The sequence below is a fragment of the Larus michahellis genome, chromosome 7 (genome assembly GCF_964199755.1).
Source record: "Larus michahellis chromosome 7, bLarMic1.1, whole genome shotgun sequence".
Taxonomy (NCBI): Eukaryota; Metazoa; Chordata; class Aves; order Charadriiformes; family Laridae; genus Larus; species Larus michahellis.
The window spans coordinates 39066456-39086971 of NC_133902.1; the positions used below are offsets into that span (position 1 = coordinate 39066456).

The following is a 20516-nucleotide window of genomic DNA, read 5'->3' on the forward strand; positions in this document are numbered from 1 at the left end:
AGGTTAACTTTTTTTCTTCCTTATTACAAGAAGGTAATTTATTTTGAACTTTTCTTCCTTCTAGATTTTTGTTGTGTAGACAGCTGTAGCTCAAAATAGCTGTTTCTTTCAGACATATTATTCAGTGTATGTTACTCTAGGGCTTTTGTTTGTGGTGTTCTGAAAACTCACAGCTGAGTGAGGTTTGGGCAGGCAGGTAAGGAAGAGATCAGAAACAGTACAAAACTTAGCGCTGCCGGTCATGTCTCAGCTTGGACAAACTAAACCTGTTCAGGAGGTCTCATTTAACAGAGATTTTCCTCAGCTTTGTACTTCAGGTGTGAGCCTGCAAAACTTCAGCATGTCCCTGGCCACAGAGATGATTATGGGACTGGAGCGTCCTTCATTTGAGGCTGAGAGCTGGGACTATGCAGCCTGGAGAAGAGAAGGCTGAGGGGGATCTTATCAATATGTATAAATACATGATGAGAGGGAATGAAGAAGAGGGAGACAGACTCTTCTCAGTAGTGCCTACTTACAGGGCAAGAGGCAGTGGACACAAAAATCTTCACACAAGAAAACTTCTACTGTGAGTGTGATCAAACACTGCAACAAGTTGCCTGGAAAGGCTGTGGAGTCTCCATCTGTGGACACTCAAAACCTGGCTGGGTAACCTGCTTTAGCTGGCCCTGTTGGAGCAGGCGGATTGGACTAGATGATCTCTAGATCAGCCTTAATGATTCAATGATTCCATAGTTTGAAACATTTTTGGTGGTATCTTTGTGTGAAATAGCAGAAAGATAGTCGGTTGGGGCTTTGTTCTTTCAAAGAGCATCTTGAGTTTAGGAAGCAACTCTGACAAAAGTGTTCCTGCTAACAGAAAGGCAGATTTGGAGAGTATTTGTGGATTACAAATTGGTTGCACATTGGAATTTCATTAGTATCTTAGTTGTGTCTATAAATTTCTGGTGAAATGGGAGCAGATAAAGGGAGCGAATCAGTCAATGTTGACACCTCTACGAACTATTTGGGTTTGGAGTTTTACTTCAAACAAGATATACACTAGTTCCATGGACCAAACATCCCAGCTGTCCTTGTTTTTTGAAAATATTTGAAGACTGGCTGAGCCATTACATTTTTCAGGGGCTAGAGCATGTTTCTGCTGGAGCAGAATTTCCGGTTCAGGTTCCTCCAAAAGGAGTTGATTTTGCATGCACAAGAGCTGCTCTACAAAGCAAACTAAAGCTCTGTGAGGAAGATTGAGAGGATACTCACTTCAAAACTGCCCTGTTTGCTCAAAGCCAAAATGCAAATGTGCAGGCAACTAAATAGTATGAAGTGCAGGTTGGTGCTCTCTTTTGAATTTCCCTCTAACCTCAATTACTTTATCTTCTGTCAGTTATTTCTCTGTTTTTTCTACTGTCTAGAAATTTTTAATTTCTCTTGTGTCTGATAGGAGGCTTTGCCCTTGAGTAAGAACTGCATCTGGATACATGTATTTCTAAATTGCATTGTTGGTCTTTTTAATACTTGAAGTATTACTGCTAAGATTTTTCCTGTGAAACTCTTGTGTTGACTGTTCACTCTAGGATAAAACCCTAGACTTTTGCAACAACGCATTTGGATACAAAATTTTTAAGGGAAGAATGATGTCAGCTTTCCCATTCTCTTCTAGATAAACTTCTTTGGTTTAAATTGAGATTTATTACCCAATGTTCTTTTGTTGTGCAGCTGACTGAATGATAAGGAATTTATTCTAGCAGTTTTTCAAATGAATGTAGAAAAAAAAGCTAGTTCTTGTGGCACGTCTCTGAGTGAAGTGTTTATGCTTCTTCAGATCGATGACGGAAAAATGAAATGCCCCTGCTGGTATGCTTTCTGGAGGGCTAATTAGGTAGAAGAAGATCTCTCAGATTTCTTGTAGAAACACCCTCTTCTACAAAAGCCCTGGAGGCTTTGCTTTTTCTTTCTGATAACAGATAGCTTGAAGTCTGTGATTTTTTTAATTTTTTTTTTTTAAGTGTTAAAGTATATTGTAAGCAATGAGGTGAAAAATACACTTTTGGATTAGCCCGGTAAGAACAAATTTATTATTCTCCCAAAACGTGTGCAAAATTCACCTAGTTTTATAAAACTCTGTAAAAACAGAAATTGTCAAGACCTCTTACACGTATTTCAAGGTGATTTTTTTTTTTTCTGTGTAACACTGTATGAATGACAAGAAAAAGTTTAAAAAAAAAAAAAAGTGAGACCTGTTAGGTCATGGATATAGTCTTTGACCTAACAGTCCTGATCTAGTTAAAGATGTTAGATCTAGTTAAATCTTTGACCTGATCTAGTTAAAGATGTCCCTGCTTACTGCAGGGGGGTTGGACTAGATGACCTTTAAAGGCCCCTTCCAACCCAACACGTTCTATGATTCTGACCACAGCATATTAAAACAGCAAGAAACTGTCTCTGTTTTACACAGATGTTCTTTTGTATGGCGTTTGGTTCTGTGAATTTGATGGCAAGTTTTTGGTACAACTCTAAGTGGGAAAAAAAAAAAAAAAATCCAAACACAGACGTTTACATTATTACCTGAAAATCTGACCTACATTGTCAGGATGAATGGAAAATAACATGACAGACAAAATTAATTTTAATTTTTTTAGCAAATTCTTAAACCAAGTCGTATCCTTCCTTTCAACTCTCTTTCACGCCCTTTGTTGGGAAAATGCAGAATGCGTAGGGATTTGTTGGATTCATTCATGTCAAGTACAGTACATCCACATTTCTCCTTATCACACGATGGCCCCGGTGTAATTGTACAACGGGAGTGGACTCCTGCTGCAGTGTGCCAGCTGGGCGGCACAGCTGCGCTGCCCATTATGCTGCAAGAGCAGCGGAAAAGCGTGGGTGGAAAAGCCTGCTGCAGGTTCTTTGGCTGCTGCTTTTTCTGTTTCTTCTTCCCTAACAAATTTGTGGTGTGATTGAAGTTGGATTCTTTTGTGTTTTGCAGGAAGCCAGTGCAGATCTGATTACAAAACTAATGTGAACCGGAGAAGGGCTCAGGTGCTTCATAGCTTTCCTTCCCCCTCTCTGTCTTGTGAGCTAGGTTAACAGATAATAATACGTCTTACATGTGTGCCATTGTTACCTGTGGCTCAGTTCCTTGTTTTGGTCTTCTCAAGAGTTCTTTCAGAGAACTTTTACAAATGATCCATGCTCCTGCCAGCGTATTCTTTTACAGAATTAGACCTAATGACAACCTAGCAGGGTAGATCTTCCCTTTTTTACTTTATGTGCTGGGCTGAAATGGATTTAGTTAGTTAATTATTTTTCGTCATGCCCAAAGGAAAGTATTTCTTTAAATCTCTTTAAGTAATGGACTGTTATGTCTAATAGTAGTCATTGTTCAATGGCACAGGTATCTTCTAGACCATAAGTTTGGTGAATTCACAAGTTAACCTTTATACACTGATACAAAAATTTGAGGCATCTTAGGCATTCGTTAGGTAAGTACAACTAAGCAACCTCCTTGCTCTCTGATCTGATACATGCTATTTCTTGGTGGCATTGAATTCCCAATTCCTGTTCTGCAACTTTTGTAAATTTGAGTAAAATTAATATTAAAACAGAGCCTAGTTTATTTTACTCCTATGCATAATACCTGGTATCAATTTTTTTTTTTAACAATGGCAGCTCACATGGAGGGTAACGTGATTCACAGGAAAGATCATTCCAGGTATAGAACTTGACTTTTCACTGCTAAGTTCAGTTTCATACTCCTTAGTTCATTAAGCTCTTAATGTACTAAATTCATAATCACAACCTTGGAAAAATCATAGTGAAGGGATTATAAATGGACTAGGAATATAAAGTGGTGATAAGATACCTCAAGCAGACCTGAAAGCCATGGGACTTGTGAGGAAAACCTAACTTGTGCAAACTGGGACAGAGATACTTTCTTTGCATTTCACATTTGATGACCATTGAAATTCTTATGTTGTAGGTTTTAAGTAGCATATTTTACAAGAGATTTGATGTATTTTGGGGTCAGAACTGAATGTTTTTAGCTTGTTTATTTGTGGGGTTTTTTTTAGGTTCAGTTGTATTTATTAATTTGTCTGTGTATGTTGGTTGTTCCCCCCCCCCCATACCCTTCTCTTTTAGCACATGTGAGCAGGATAATTTTGTGGTGTGCGAGAAGTAAATTCTGCACTAGAGAATAACATCTGTTTACTCCCAAGAATCTGTTAATCGAGGTTACCAGTTGTCACCTGTCACTAAGGGGACAGATATGTTCTTTTAGGGATCCTTGGCAGAATGATGATGGCACAAAATTGTAGTTACAATTAAAGCTTTATTTTCTCAAGAGGGTATTATGATTAGTATAGCACAGAATTTATGATTAGAACAGCACGGGATTTCTACAAGCAGAATCAATATAGTACAATTTGTAAGTATTGTAATACAGAATTTATAATATAACTTATGAATTCTAATCACCTAAGTAATACAGAGTTTATAATACAACTTAACTTATAATTTCTAATTACCTGGACCCTCGGCAGATCAGGTCAAGTATTAATACATGGTTTGTTGTATCAATATAACAATCATAATCTAGACTAGAAAATCATATAAAAGCATATGAGTCAGTCAGTCCTCGGAGGAAGCAGATGATGGTGGAGGCAACCCTGACCACCGAGGGTGCCGCAGCTCTGGTCCACGTTCCCTGCTTAAAACTTGTAACTGCTTGATTTTATGGACAGTGCTCTGTGTGCTGTTATGCTTCCCTGTTCTGTGATGGGGTCGCCACCACCACCACCAGCTTGGCTGGGTGCCTGGGACCTTCAAGGCCAGTAAGGAAGGGAGTAATTGGCCTGGCGCCCAGAAATGTTGAGGACAGTAGAGGGGGAAGAAGAAATCTGCTTGGTTTGTCTGCCTGGTTCACAGGACCTTCAGGGCCTGATAATAAGGGGAAAAGGAATCAATATGTGACCTGCTCAGTCGCAGAGAATGGCTCCTTGCCTTATAAAATGGTGCTAGTTATGCTAACCTACATTACCAGGGGTTGGGAGCAGGGGCCGCCAGTCACACCAGTCTTATCCTGACACCTCCGCAAGGCAAATTCCAGTTCTGATAACTGCAAATTCTGAAATAGTGGTGATTGTGGATTTTTTTATATAAATATTTTCCACTTATAACAACACTTCTTATGAAGATGTTTGAGATGTGGAGCAGAACAAAAGGAATTTAATCTTAGGTAGTGTTAATAATATGGGGTTTGCCTAGACGGTCTAATTTGAGTTGCTATAGTTCCCTTTCAACTTCGTTATTTAGACGACTCATCTATTTTAAATGGCAAGTCAGGGAGAAGATAACACCTGCTGAAAGTGGACTGCTTTTGTTTAGGTTTTCCTTACCTGCTGTGGTGCTGACATTTCCTTGACGTGTATTGCTAATGAATGGGAAGATGCTCTCGTGCCAGGTCTGGAAATGTACCAGGCTCCCTATGAGCTCCATGACTGACACATAAGAGGACTCAAGGCCATGGAGTACTTAGTTAAAAGATAGATTTGGTGATGACACTCACAGATGGGCATTAAACTGCCTGGATGTTTGGCATCACTCCAATTTCCTTTCTAATGCATCTACACCTTTCTTTTGGTGTCAAGTACCAAGGTGTTTTTGGAGTATGTGCGGCTTCCTATTCAAAGATGGGCAAAATCATAGAATGGTTTGGGTTGGAAGGGACCTTAAAGATCATCTAGTTCCAACGCCACTGCCATGGGCAGGGACACCTCCCACTAGACCAGGTTACTCAAAGCTCCATCCAGCCTGTCCTTGAACCCCTCCAGGGATGGGGCATCCACAGTTTCTCTGGGCAACCTCTTCCAGTGTCTCACCACCCTCACAGTAAAAAGTTTCTTCTGAATAGCTAATCCAAATCTACCTTCTTTCAGTTTAAAACTGTTACCCCCCTCATCCTATCACTACACTCCCTGATGGGGAGAAGCATTGAGGTTATTTTCTGTTTCTGATGCAATGTGCTTCTAAAAGTCGATGCTTAACTTTGTTAGCACCTTCTCTTACCTAAAAGACTTGAATTGCTTTGTAGGTACCTTCTTTAAAAAATGGGCAGGAATGTGTTTTTGTCATGTACCTTGTGTTATTTTTGTGATTGACAGGGCTGAAAGTTTTCCAGTGTTGAAATGCAGGGCTGTCAGGTAGGTTGCTAACCATGTCTGCTGCTGTGGTGTTGTCACTTCAATCGCTAACCACGATAGCATGGGGGGATAAAACTGTTCTGCACTATATGTAGTATATTGGATTGGAAAACTGGTAAGGGAGCTGGGATACTGACTGTCTTACTACTGCAGCTTCAAAGGCAAGACTCTGTGCACTATGTGACATGACTGCATGGGGGAACAGAATGTATTTCTCTAGCAGAGAGGCATGGCTTTATTTCTACCAAGCTTCAACAGAATGTGTGATCTTGATCCACCTGTAAATTATTGTTTCTCCCATGTGCTTAACAAACACAGTGACTATATTTATTGTGGTTCACTTATTTTACTTGTTTCAGTAGTTGCACTAAATATAGCCTCTCTGACAAATGAGGGGAACAAAAGAATCTCTCAGACTGAGATTTAACATCAGCACTTCTTGTCAGTCTCTCTTGGGAGAGCCGGGATGGGAACAGAGGGAGGGGCAGTCCTGAGGTCAGAGGAGATAGCGGGCGTAGCCTGTCTTTCTTTCCTCCCTTTCCAAACTGTGTGCTTATTGCCAGCTTTACTTGAATACCCCAAACGCAGTTAATGGTCATCCTTGGACCTTCTAATCTGATTTTAATTTGTTGATGGCATTGTACCAAGCTGACAAGTGCTGACCTTTTTATGGCTGTAGGCGCAAGTCTCCTCACCAAGAAAGTGTCTGAAAGCAAAAAGCCATCACTTAGGCTGATACCTTATTTCAAAGCTGAACACGGTCACTATTAAATAAACCTGTGTCTAATCTAAATGTATCTGGATTCACTTTCTAGCCACAGATTTCTTTAATGCCTTTGTTAGAGTAAAGGTCTTTTAAAATTCTTTGAACTGAGTGGTGGTGATAGCTGATTGTTCTTCAGATAAGACAGACATTTCAGAAGAGTTCCTTCAAAATAGTGTGTCTGGGCTCATTGGTGGAGGGAAGGAAGAGTTTTACATTTTCCAGGTCATCGGTATAAGTTCTCCACTTTCTTGTACAGTATTGATTTGTCTCATTTCCTGAATAATTAATTTGTGATTGATAGTTATTTGCTGTACTCTGATGCTAGAAACCTCTGTATTCAAGAAGGTAGATTCCTGTTATGTGCTTTTCTCAGAAGAATTTCTTTATTCTGTTATACAGATTTGACAGGGAGGGAGTTGTAATATAGTACTGCATGGAAAACCTCTAAATAGTTCCTATAATTTATCTAGCCAAAACATCTGATACAGCCTGTCCTTTTACTATTTTAGTGAGGGTGGAGGGAAATAGAGACGAGTTCAAAAAGTCTAGTCATTCCCTCCTGCCTCTCTTTTTATTATACGTGGGGTTTTGTTGCTGATTGTGAGTCCCCCGGCTTTTTTTTAGTTCATGGAGAATGTGATGTCTGGTTAATGCTCAAGCTTGCTGTATCTTAGCCTTGGTACAGGTTGGCTCAATGCGTGTGTAGAAATTCTCTTGTAGATTTTCTATAATGAATAATTATTTTGATGTGGATGTTTAGGATACTTCTCTAAGATTTCAGTGGGATCACTGAAATATTTGTGGACCATTATCATCTTTGGGGAGTTTGAAAAGTAGTATGGGATAAGCTAGACCTCATAGACTTTGTGTAAGCTTCTCTCCCAAAAAAAGGTAAATAGAACAATTGAATAACCCAGTGATTCTATAGCCATAATGGTGATGTTTTTAAATGTCCAACTGCAGAACGAATTCATTTTGTATAGCTCCATGATGAATTAACGAGATTAATTGTTGAATGACGAAAATGCAGAAGTAGCAGTTCTATGTATGCACATAGATTTCATAGAACACTTAGTGTATTTTAAGTGAATTATGTCCTAGTCCTAATGGCTAGGATAAACAAACTAGTATCCAAGTGAGTTATAAGGGTGAGTTATAAGATTTGATCCCAGCATGAATTAAGAACACAAAGTGGGCAGAAATTGTTAGTAAATTGTATTTACATGGTTATCCTGAAGTTCTTAGAATGCAAGCATTTATGTTGTGTGAAGATGGAGAGAGAAATCATGAGTTCATTTTCTGTGAAGAAGTTCAGTTTCATAAAGTTTTAGGGTTTAGTATGGTGGCCTAAAGGAACATAGTGAGCTGAATTATAACTTATTTTTAAACAAAATGAGTAATACTGAAAGATCTCTTTTATATTGTGGGGTAAAAGCTAGAAACTGAAAGAAATTAAAGGTTCTTGTTTTCTGTTTCTTAACTGAAAGTACTGCTTTGCCGCCAACAGAATTGTTTCTTTCAAGACTGAAGAGGCTAGTTCTGCACCATGCTGCCATGGCATATGTTCAAGTACTGATCAGTTCATAATACATACGTAGTAAATCTGGGAGTATGCTACACAACATTGCATGCAATGTACAACATATGCAACATAGCTTTCAAAGCTTGTATATAAGCACAGCTGCTTTGTATGTTACATAAAAAAAGCCGCATGTGTTTGAGTGGAAACCTAAGCTAGATTGCATTTGTGCAGGCACAGTTTGTATGCACAAGTGCATTCTGCTCTATGCAAAAGGAATCCTTCAGTTACACTGCATGTGAGATGCATTTAAGAATTACCTAGGTGACTGTTCTTCAGAACTGGACTGAGAGATTAAATAAAAATACTTTCATAGCTGCTTCATCCATTTTCATAGATTTTATTCTATTTAGTACTGGCTTCTTTTACAGACAATTACAATATAGTCTTGGATTTGAGGCTGACTTAAAATTTGTGTGCACTAATCAGCTCCATTTAATAGGAGGTTTCTATATGTTGGGGGAGCAGAAGAGGTATGTAAAAATGCAGATGGTATAGGTTGGTAAGTTAGAGTTTATATAGATTCTGAGATAAGGTATTTAGTGTTCTCCAATTCTGTCTGCTGTCTTACCTCTTCAGATACCTAGTCAACAAGAAATTACATCCTACTCTTCAGAGATTAGGCAGAACCACCATGGGGCTGGGGAAGGTGTCTTTGGGTAGAGTGAAGGGACCTAGTGAATGCAGCGATCTTTAAAAGAGGTTTGTGTTGGAATACTGTGGAGTAACAATAAGCTATTAAAAAAAGACTTGGTAAATTATTATGCGGTAATGAGGTAAATCAATTTTGTTTGCGAGGTGAAGAAGAAAATTGAAAGGAATACTTCTAGACCTATTTTGAATAGAGTTACTGTGCAGTGATGAATGAGTGGAAAGTGTTAGACCTTTATACATAACAGGGAATAAATGAAGTGTCACATGCTTGTATGAAGAAGGATATGTGCATGTGTGATCTGCATATGGTCTAGCCATCTCGCCTCCCTGTCTGTCTTTTTGAGACTTGGCTAGTGGAGGGTAGATAAAATGAAAATGTTAATGTCAGTTGTTGATCACACTTGTTCAAAGATCCTTCTTTTCTTTGCCAGCTGGAGACAGGTCCTGTGAGGGCAAAATTCCTGTTTAAAAAAAAAAAAAAGAAGAAGAAAAACACCTTTATGCCAGATTTAGAAAAACTTGAAGGAACTTAATCAGATAAGCTTAAATCCTGGATGAGTATTTGTGTTTGTGGGGTTTTCGTGTGCTTTCTGTGAAGCACACGCAAAATGGAATACAGAATGTTGTTTTTACATTATATCCTCTAAGTGAAGTGTGGCCGTACGTAATAGCCCTTGAGAAGGTTTCTATTGCACAAACCCAAATAGTTAAAAGCTTTCTAATGGCTCTGCTGCACTGAGGGCAGGACAGTAGGGAGTGCATGGTTCATGGCATGAAGGAACAGGTTGGCTGAAAGGGCATGCTTACGCTAGAGAGAAGGGTGGCAGCAAAACCATGAGGACAAGATGAAACTCTGATTTGTTGCCTGTTGTGAAATGGGAGTAGTAGGCATCTTGTTGTGTTGGACTGAAATTGCGTTATTTCACTGCTAACTTTTGAAATTGGCAAAGAGAACTTGTCTGTAGCAGGAGAACGACTTTTCCAGTAATGGAAAAAACCCATCGTTCTTACAAAGCTGGTTTTTTGAGTCTGACCGCTGGTAATCCTTTGTTTTGTTCTTCTGCGGGAGACAGCTGGATGTAAAGGCTTCGTGGTTTATCCAACCCGAGCTTTCATTACACTAGATCAGTTTTGTATATAGAGACTGGATGCTAAAACCAGTCTGTGCTTTAGTTGTGGTGTAGTTAGTATGTTCTCTGCTGTGAGAGTTAGGTTTTTGGAAGACTCGTAAGGTTCAGCATACCTGAAGAAGTCATGCCTTCTGACAGGAAATGATTGACTGTAATCTATTCTATGCAATAGTTTTCTGTGACCCTAATTTGTTATGCTAAGTGGTTGTCTGTGACAATGTTATTTCACTGTATGATAGCGCATTACTTGTGGAGTCTGTTATCTCTCGACTGACATGCTTATCTGCATAGTCCTGTTTATAACAGCTACTCCTCTGGAACACTCCCCATTTCTACTTGTTTGGTAGACTAGAGAAGGACCTGTCTTTATTGACACAAAAGGAGTTTTCTGACCAAGCGGGGAAGTTGCAAATTTTCCTAGTCTTTACCCCCCATTGTTCACTTTGTGAGCTAGAGGAGGAGAGGGGAACATCTCCTAAGAGGAAGGAGGCATATAGCCACTAAGTGCCTAGCTCCTGCTTCAGTAATTGAAACCGCCTTTTCAAACGAGTTTTGTATGTAGACCCACTGAGAATGCAGGCTGCATGGATTGCCTTTACTATCAAAATACTATATTGTGTCAAGTATTCAAAAGGCAGGAGAAAGAAGAAACCAAGGTAGATTGGCTTTATTCAAAACGTAGAAAGCTTTTTGCATTGTCAGTGCATCATATTCTGGTGGTGAAGAATATGCCACTGCAAGTCTTCTCCGTCTGAGGAGAAAACACGGGGAAATGCACCGAAAGGCTTCTCATATAAATAAATTTCGAACTCTACTTTGTGTCTTAAAATCTCACATCTCATCCTCTTTCAGTAAGCAAAAGAGGAACAGATCTTCAACTTGTGCATAAGGATGGCTCAGAATTAATTTTGCAATAAAGAGTTTTTAAATAGTAGCACATAGTCTTTGGTTTGGAACAGAACTTAAGCAAGTGATACAATGGGGTGGGATCAGGGATGTGACAGGACTTTTTTTTGTAACCTAATTTTTCTAAAATGTTTTGAAGTGTTACTTACTGTTATTAACTTGAGGAAGCAGTCAGGATTTCATCCTGCTGTTGGCTGAATAATTTTTCTGTGTGATTTTTCTGTTTGTCCTTTGTCTGGCCTTTGTATATAAATCCATTTTGAAAGTGAAGATCTGTTGTTTTTTCGTGCAAGTAGATAAAACTACTGGCATAGATGAAAAAGATACATGAAGGAAAATCTTGGTGTTTGTTTCTGTATCCTTAATAGCTAAAAACTTGGTTTCTTCCCCCTGTCTCAACCTACAGTTGTGTATCCAAAGTAACAAGAGAATTTGTGTCTGGATGTCCACTGAATGAGAACTTCATTAAAGTGATGTAGATGAGTCTTACTTGAACTGAATTGTGCTGACTTGGTGGTTCCTTCCTTAAGATGTCTTACTTAATTTTTAAAATCTTTCTTAATTCTTTTATTACTTACATTATTGGAATTTTTAAAGGCTTTGTTCTGTAAGCAGACAGAACAGGACATGTCAATATTTGTCTGTGACCGCATCCTGCAAAAACATGACTGGTTTGTCCTGTTGAGACTTTTTTTTTTTTTTTTTTAAGATGAGCTCAGAATTTTGTAATGAAATTCATACACGGAGTTAAAAAGCTTTGTGATTTGAGTGAAAATGTCATATGAACAAACAGTACGTGAAAATAGCTAAGCAAATAGCAGTTAAAACATGGACAATAACTTTCAGTCATGAGGTATTGTCGGTGCTGTTTTCAGATGTGCAGAGGGAAAAGCTCTCAATTGTTCTTAAGTCGGCTGGTAACTGAATCCACGTTTGTAGAGCTTGACAACAAAAGGCTTTTTGTTCACAATTGGTATTCATCTAGGACATGCTAATTACTGAGCATAAATAGAACATGGTGCATGAGCAGGCCAATATAATGTGTTGCTCAATTTGTGACTTACCAGAAATCCATAATTTATATTAAAATAGTCAGAATTACAGGTAAGCTACTCGTCAAGGGATTTTTAGATTTCTGCATGAACGAGCATGATGTAATTGCTTGGAGAAGCACACACTGCTGTATTTAATGTGGCAGAAAGATGTGCAACCCGGGCAAAACTCTTTCTGAATATTACTTGCAATCATATAATTAATTTAGTCAGACAATACTGACTGTAGCAAGGCCAGTGGGTGCTTGATAAAAGAAACAACAAGACCTATGTACCCCTGCTATTTGCAAATAAAGCATACTAAAGAAAATTTTTCTAATGCTTTCCTCAAAACTTGTTCAGTTCTCCCAAGCTTTGTTGCCAGTGTAGTTGTATGATCATATGTGATTTGCATGTCAAGTAAGCATGACTGACTTTCTTTGCTGGGCCATTCAGCAACATCTTTCGTATTGTTTGTGTGATACTTATGCCTCCCTCGCTCTTCACAAGAATCAGAATGCTTTTTGTAGGATGTTACCGTAATCATGATGAATGAGCAGGAACACAGTTGAAACTGTAGGTTTGGCATGTACAACATTACTGATATTTTTCTGTTCTTTGCATAGTGGGAACAGAAACTTGGTTAAACAGGGACTGACCTGAAAGAACAGAAAGAAATAACACTTGATAAAGTACACACTCCCTGCCCCTCTGCGTAATGTTTTTAATTGTGTTAACTGTGCAAGTCACGTTCTTGACTAAAACAGATGTGTCCGAAGACAAAAGTGTAATGGTTTCCAAACTATATGAAATGCATTGAGGTGGTAGGTGTGACTTGATAAATGAGCATGTCATTTTTAGTTAGTGGCTTGGGATTTTTTTGTGGAGTATGGAACAGAAACTTTGAGGGTTTTCTTCTCTATTTGAGAAGTGTGCAAGCTTTCTAGCCTAGTGGAAAGGTGAGCGTGTGGGGAAAGCACTGAAAAAGGATAAACAGCAGATTTTAAGTTCTTCATCAGCGTGCAGTTCTTATGTTGGTCGCTGGTTTAGACTCCTGTTACATTAAGACTGTGTTCCTTTTCTACCCTTTTCCAGGTAGCGGTGCTACAGCAGTTGTCCAGGCAGCACTATGCAAACCCAGGCAAGAACGTGTAGCAATAAAGAGGATCAACTTAGAAAAATGCCAAACCAGTATGGATGAATTACTTGTAAGTAAATCAGAGTGGAACATATTACATGGAGGCTATCTTCTGTTTGGATTTTGGTTTTCGTTTGGTCCAAGAATGAGGGTAGAATTTTATGGAGGATAATAGTGAGGAAAAGATTTGAAAATAATCTGCAAGAAATACGCCCTTTCCCTAAAAACGTATTTTACTAATGTATGTTCTCTAATACCACAAAACCAGGAATTGCAAATTTGGATCTTGAGATAACCAACTGCTGTGAACTGTGGGAAGAACCTTACCCCTTGCTTTCTGGAGGCTTGGTTTTCAAGAGATTACTGTCTGGTTGTCTATCTCTTCTTAATACCGAGGACAGACACGTTTTCCTTTGGTTAAACACTGATTAAAAATATAAAGGTAAAATTTAGTAGGTCTCCTTAAAATGTCTAAAGCACCAAAACATGGCAAAACCTAGTTGTTGGATCATTTTGTAATGGTAACTTTTGAGGGGAAAAGTAGGAATGGCTACACTGCCACCTACACAAGGAAACTCTTGTTAAATCTAATAACACACATTTATCCAATAGGCCATAACAAGCCATTTGAGGAATGCTGTTTGTTTGGATCACTAATCAGAGGAGGAGGGGCCCTTCTTAAAAGGGACTGCAGTAGTTTTGCTCTGCACTGGTTATGGCAATCCAGACAAAGTCGCAGAGAACTGTTAAAAACCGAAACCTGTTGCTTTCTAATGCTCCTAGTCAGGTGCTTATAAGAGTAATGCATATTTATATATAGGCAGTGTAACAAGAGTTGAAGGACACAAGACCATTCCAAAAGTGAGAACACTCTCTTCTGTTCCGCAGGTTATACTACTGCCTAGAGACTGTGGGCTTTTTCTAATGCAGAAATTCCTGCCTCTGAAGGAAATGGTCTCCTCAGCAGGGAATTGCCAGTGCAAAAGATATCTTGAATTTGATACAGAGGGTATGGTCCATCCAGTTTCTTCAGATAAGATGGCTTGTTTACAGTGGAGGACCCAAAATGCTCTTCCCCTGATGATTCATGGCATTCACCTTCAGCTTATGTAGCAGCTTGTATGGGACATTGTTGTGTTTTTCTTAAAAGAGGATTGCAGTAGTGGAAGCTACCTCTGAGGTAGCGAGGCTTCTGTCAACTAAAAACTCAAAAGATAAATTCTGAAATGTGTTTAGAAAGAGACCAGCCCAAGGTGAGATGCTGTGCATGATATAATAACATCTACAGCCCATAGAGAACACTTCTATAAAACCAGAAATACTAATGATCGTAATATAAAATGGTCTAAATTTGATCTTTTTTGATTAGAATTTGAACTAATAATGGGAATTGAGAATTTAAAAGTTACAACAAATAAAACTAGACAAAACTGCCAAAAGTCTGCAAGAAATACCCAGGTGGTCTAGAGAAATAATTAGTTAGTTACCAGCTTGTACAAAGCTACCTTAGCAAGTGCTTGAGTATCTTTACTGCTGACGTGTCTCCACTGTCTCCCAAATAAGGCAATAGGTCTTCAATTTTTGGTCCCATATTGCTTTCTTTTGGTACGAGGATAACTGTCCATACGATCGTTTTTATTTTTTAACATAAGTCAATTTCTGCTTTTCTGTGTTTAGATTTTTTGTTTCTTTTATTTGTTGGTCTGTTTTGATCTGAACATGAATTCTGGCTTTCCAAGGTCCTGGTTAGGAGGTTTAAAAAAAGAAAAAAGGGCCATGTTTCCTTTTATTTTTGTATGTGCATGCACACATGGGCATGCATACACAGAAATAATTATTTTTCTGTGAGGAAGTATACTTGCTTTGACTCAGTTCTAATAGATTTTAAAATTTTGTTTGAAAAGTAGAGATGTTATTCTGTAAAAGGGCATCATTGACCTTCAAAACTCTTGTTACAACTGTACTAACATTTTTATTTCAGTTGATAATACTTAGAATGCTCTTTCATTTTGGGTTTTTTTAACACCATTTTTGAGTCTGCTCAGTTTTCAATCACATATTTTTCTGATCAAGCAGTTTCCATTGGCGCAGGGATGTTCTAAAACTCTGTCTGCCCTCTGAACATGCTGTTTTGTAAAATCCTGCTGCTGAGTGCTTATGGATGGTGTGCAAAGGCACCCTTTGCAAATTCTCAGCTGTGTGGCCTTCAGAGGAGTGGAAAATGCAGCAAGCCTGGTGCCCACGTAAGCAGACTTTGGGCCAGTGTCAATTAAAATAGAAGGGCAGTGGGGGAGGGAGTATAAATAATACTAAGGTTACACAAACTGCCAAACTCCTGAAATTCAATACTCCGTTTCCTGCAACGTCCTGTGTTCTCACTATTGTAAGCTAAATGTAACTTAACCCTATGAGCCAAGGAAAAAAGTTCCTGTCCTTAGGGTTGTCCTGACAGGGTATCTTCCCCCATCCCCTTACCTCCAGTTTTTTAATACAACCAACAATCTCAGCACTACAAACCAAAGAATATTCTACAGAATGGCTTATTTGATTGAATGGGTTTTCAAACAGCCGTACCCCGGGTATCCCTGGAGGAAGCCCCCGGGAAGCACCCACAGAGCTGTGGCACCTGCCTGGTCACTGGGGTCTGGACCTGTCCCTGTGGGCGCTGCAGCTGAGCACCGAAAGGAGCCGTCTCGCAGTTGCTTATTAACTGTGTCACCCACCTGCCCTTAGGCCGACACACATTCTTCTGCAGCTGCTTGGTGAAACTGGATCAGGAATAACCTGGCCGAAAAGAAGTTAGTTTTTAACCCGGCTGTATTTCCTGATGCAGTGCACCAACGCTTGTGCTAGCACAAGGGAAGGAGAAGCAGAGGGAGAAACTTTATATTTTAAGTGCCATTATGGCTTTGGTGCTGTTGAGTTGATGAAGGTAGACAATATTCAAAGCACTTTCCAATTAAAGATTGTGAAGCTTACCACAGTCAAGTAATCACATTTCTGCACTGTTAACATGTTAGTAAAATAGATTAGGTGTATTTTTGCCTAGTAGTAGCAGGTAGATTTCTTGACCCATTGTTGTATTACCAGCATAGGAAAACAATAAAATGATATAAGAAATTAAATAGTAATCAAGAGCGGGAGAGGCACATTTCAGATTCGGTATGGGTAGCTGAATTCAGAACCTGAGGCAATAATTTGACTTGTGTTTAAGCTGACCTGCCTGGGTCAGCTGGGGAAATGTGCCCCACATAAATTTCTTCTGTTTTTGACCTACTGTCTCCTGGTGGGGGGAAGCTATTTTGCAAATTGCTGAGTTATTCACGCTCACTGCATGATTATCCAGGCTTTCATCCTTCTGTGGTTCAGGGCTCAGAAGTTGTCTAGGGAGGAAACTTTTGACAGCAGGACTAGCTGAAGTCCATGTCAAACTACAGCCTGACTTAATAGTCACCAACATGTATCATGAGATTAAATCACAGTCTGTAATAGATATAATTAACTTTTTATTAGAAAGTGGCTGTGATCTCGAGTGCATTGCAAATAACAGCAGCAAAAAACCCTCTTTCAGACACTTGCTGAATTGAGGTTGAAAGCTGAAAATGGCATCTGTGGCAGCTTTAACCAATCTTAAGTGGGACTGCCAAAGTGCCTGCCTTGCACCAGGGCTGGCGAGTCAGCGTGTAACATGGGTCCACCTGAAAGCAGTTGCTTTTCAGGGAGGGAGAGGAGGTGGAAGAGTTTGGTTTTTAGCTGAATTGGCTCCCCGACTGGCTCACCCTCCAGGACCATGTCCTTTAGCACTAGCGATGGATCTGTGTGGCCAGCGGCAGAGAGGGAGAGGCTGGATTGTGGGAGCTTAAGTTGGTGCGAGGCCAAACCCTCTAGTACAAAGGAGGCCTAAAGGCTTCTACATAAAGGATTGGCAGGATAGTGAGAGCTGCCGGAAAGGTGTTAGAGAACAACTGTGTGAAAGAGTGAATAGAAAAAGGACTGCGTTTGAAATAACAGATACAAGGCAGTCATTCTTAATGCATACAGCTGTGGCGTGTCATAGATGGTGTTACTTGGTAGTGCCACGTTGTGCATCTGTTGGTGACTGCTCCTCTACTCAATTGTTTCCTCCGACTTTTGGTCTGTAACGCTGCTTTTTCCTCTTGCACTTCTGTTTGATTGCGTGGCTCTGGTGTCCGCCTGTCCATCCCACAGTAGCTGAGACAGTGGTGCTGTGTCCTTTGTCCGACAGCTTCCTTCCTCCTTTCCCAGCTGCTCCCGTTCTACTCTTTTTCATATCCCTTTTGAACAGGAAAGGCAGTAGGTTTTGATCTTTCCTTGCGTTTTGTTGTCCAGCCTGTACCCATGCCTTCAGTTCTTGGAGACTGTTCATTCTTCATTGCTCGCTCTGAATTTGGGACTTTAACAATAATTTTTTTGCTGCTCTCAGAAGAAAATTGCGGTAGTTAGGCCTGTATCTCCTTGCCAAGCCTCCCTCGTGTTCTTTGCAATAGCGTTTTGTCTTGCATGCAGATCTATAGATAAATTGAAATGTTTTGGTGCCTTGATGCATATTCTGTGCATACTTCAGTTCTGTTCTAGTATTTCACTTTGGAAATTAAACTTTCTCTCTATACAAGCAGAACTGATAGCTGGCTGTGTTATGCTGGGCTTTGTATTTCTTACAGAAAGAAATTCAAGCAATGAGTCAATGCAATCACCCCAATGTGGTGACCTATTACACATCGTTTGTGGTGAAGGATGAACTTTGGCTGGTTATGAAGCTGTTAAGTGGTGGTAAGTTACTGATTTCACGTGTTTAGCTGCAAGGAAATTGTATGTTGTTTGTTTTTTTTTTCTAATGTACCTTGTTTGGGTTAATTGACCTAAACCAAATAAGGAGAGGGGAGAGAGACTACATAGGATGAACCTTGAGACACAGGTGTGTTATAGCAAGAATGTGCAAGCTTAAAGAGTTTGTATATGTACAGGCTAAGAATTACTTGAGATAAATTGTGTTGATCTAGCTACTGTAATTTTTTTATTCTGAATCAATATATTAAAATTCACTATCAAGGTTGCATAGGGAAAACTGATGAGAGTTAAGTCACTTCTCTGTGTGTCCTTTTTTTGAGTTTCTCTAGAATCCACTCTGTTTTTGTGAAAATGCATATATTTCTGATTTCATAATGAGTGTTTCTCATTCCTTATACAAGGAAGATTCTTCTTTGGACAGGTGTTAAACACATTGCATCCCTTTTATTGCTTAAACTAACCAAACACTCATTACAGTTTTGATGGTTAATGGTATAAAAATCTTACTTGGTTCTGGGAGAAGAAAAAAGAGCTGAGCTGAATGTGCTTGTGGTTTAGAGAAGCGAGGCTCCAAAATAATACGTGGTGGTCCTGGTTGCTACATGATATTCTTCAAGATTAGTCTTGATGGCAGCAGACTGCTGCACCGTCATCCTAGAAAGCAAGGACAGGAAGTGCTCATAAAATAACGCTTGTTATATCACATTTGATTGATTTGTTCGTTGCAATCAAAAGCAAGCATAGACCCTGAGAGAAACCAGTGATTCATGACAGGAATTTACTGTGAGCTGTTGAAAAAAGCTTGTATTAAAACAAAACGTTGCTGTTAGATTCCTTGAGATTTATAACTGAAGTTCAGTGTCAAGCTGGTGTTACTAGGGATGTTGTCATCATTTGTTTGGAGAGAATATCTCCTTCCAGTCTTGGCAGCTGCATGTTTACGTGCATGTTGTGAACATGTGAACTATAAACTAAGCTGGATAATAAACCAAAACGTTTGCTGCACATGTCTTTTTAAATGTGGGATGCTCCTGAATTTTTAATAAATGGTAGGTTAGCAAGCTGTTAGCAGATCTTTCTAACGAATCATTGAGTGTTACAGTATTCTTGACAAAAAAACAGTGCTTTGTTTCTTGTTTGAACGAGGTAACAGTGTGTCTTATTCAGAGTGCTAGTTACATGTGGTCTTCACACACATATGCAAAGATTTAAATAGCAGTAGCCCAGAAAGAATGAAGAAATAAAATTTTCTCAAGAATCTGATATGATAATGCTGTACATGTGTTTTCTTTTCTGGATGTGCAATATAGGTTCAATGCTTGATATAATAAAGTATATTGTCAACAGAGGAGAGCACAAAAATGGTGTCCTTGAAGAACCAATAATAGCAACGATTCTAAAAGAAGTTTTGGAGGGCTTAGACTATCTACACAGGAATGGGCAAATTCACAGGTAGGAGCATATACACAGTGAAATGCATTTTCAAAGTTGAGTATATAGTTTGTTGATACTGGTCAGCTGCAGTTGCTTGGCTGAATTGTGTTGCCTCTCACATACTGCAAATGCGCTTAGTAATTATCAAATGATAACACTAGGGCGGATGCTGTAATCTTACTGCAGTTTGTCCCTAGTACATGCCTGTCTATCTGTCTTATAGTTAGGATAGGTCTGTGCTGCACTAAGTATTCCAGAATGTCACCTATACTCCTGTGCCTGCTGGTACTCCAAGAAGCTAATCTAAATCTAGTTTATGTGATATGGGCTGTGACTTGGTTATTGTGTTGCCCAGTAAATCTGTAATCTTGGGCATTTGGGCACTGCTGTATAAATGTGAAACTTACTTTTTCCTGGTAATCAGTAATGTGTATTACAGATCTCTCTTTATGACGACACATGAAGCTGGGGTTGGTGCTGTGGAAAGTCACCTTGGGGTATATGTGTCTAGTGATTGTTGCCTTCTTTATATTCTGTCTCCATTGACTTCCTCAGTGTAAATTGTGCAGATCCTCCGGGGTGATATGTACATATCTGCTGTAGCAATCCACAGGTTGCTTCCACTGTTTGGGTGTTGGAATTGTTGTACTCCGACCTCCCTAATCAATTTTACTGAGGTGAATTTGCCTTTTAAGGAAGGTGCCTACAACAGGTGCTCTCTCCCTGTTTCAAGCATTGGCCTTTTGTAAGGGAATCTTTCAAACAAAGACCAGATTCACAGCAGACAGAACTCTGAGAATGGAGGTAGTGCAGATGTAGCACAGTAATTGTTCTTTATGTGTACTTCTTATGTCTCATCTTATAATGAACTGCCT

The 20516-nt window shown here is 39.3% G+C and overlaps 1 protein-coding gene across 3 annotated transcripts in view; it reads left to right on the forward strand.

Moving 5' to 3' along the window:
• The window catches only part of STK39 (serine/threonine kinase 39), a 102548-nt gene that overhangs the window by 10430 nt on the left and 71602 nt on the right, over window positions 1–20516 (forward strand). For 2 of the 3 annotated variants that reach the window (XM_074594036.1, XM_074594034.1), the window contains exons 2-4: window positions 13356–13468; window positions 18081–18189; window positions 19518–19659. In XM_074594036.1, the coding sequence (XP_074450137.1) occupies window positions 13356–13468; window positions 18081–18189; window positions 19518–19659 (364 nt within the window). The remainder of the gene's footprint in view (window positions 1–13355; window positions 13469–18080; window positions 18190–19517; window positions 19660–20516) is intronic. The other variant, XM_074594035.1, reaches the window with a different exon arrangement.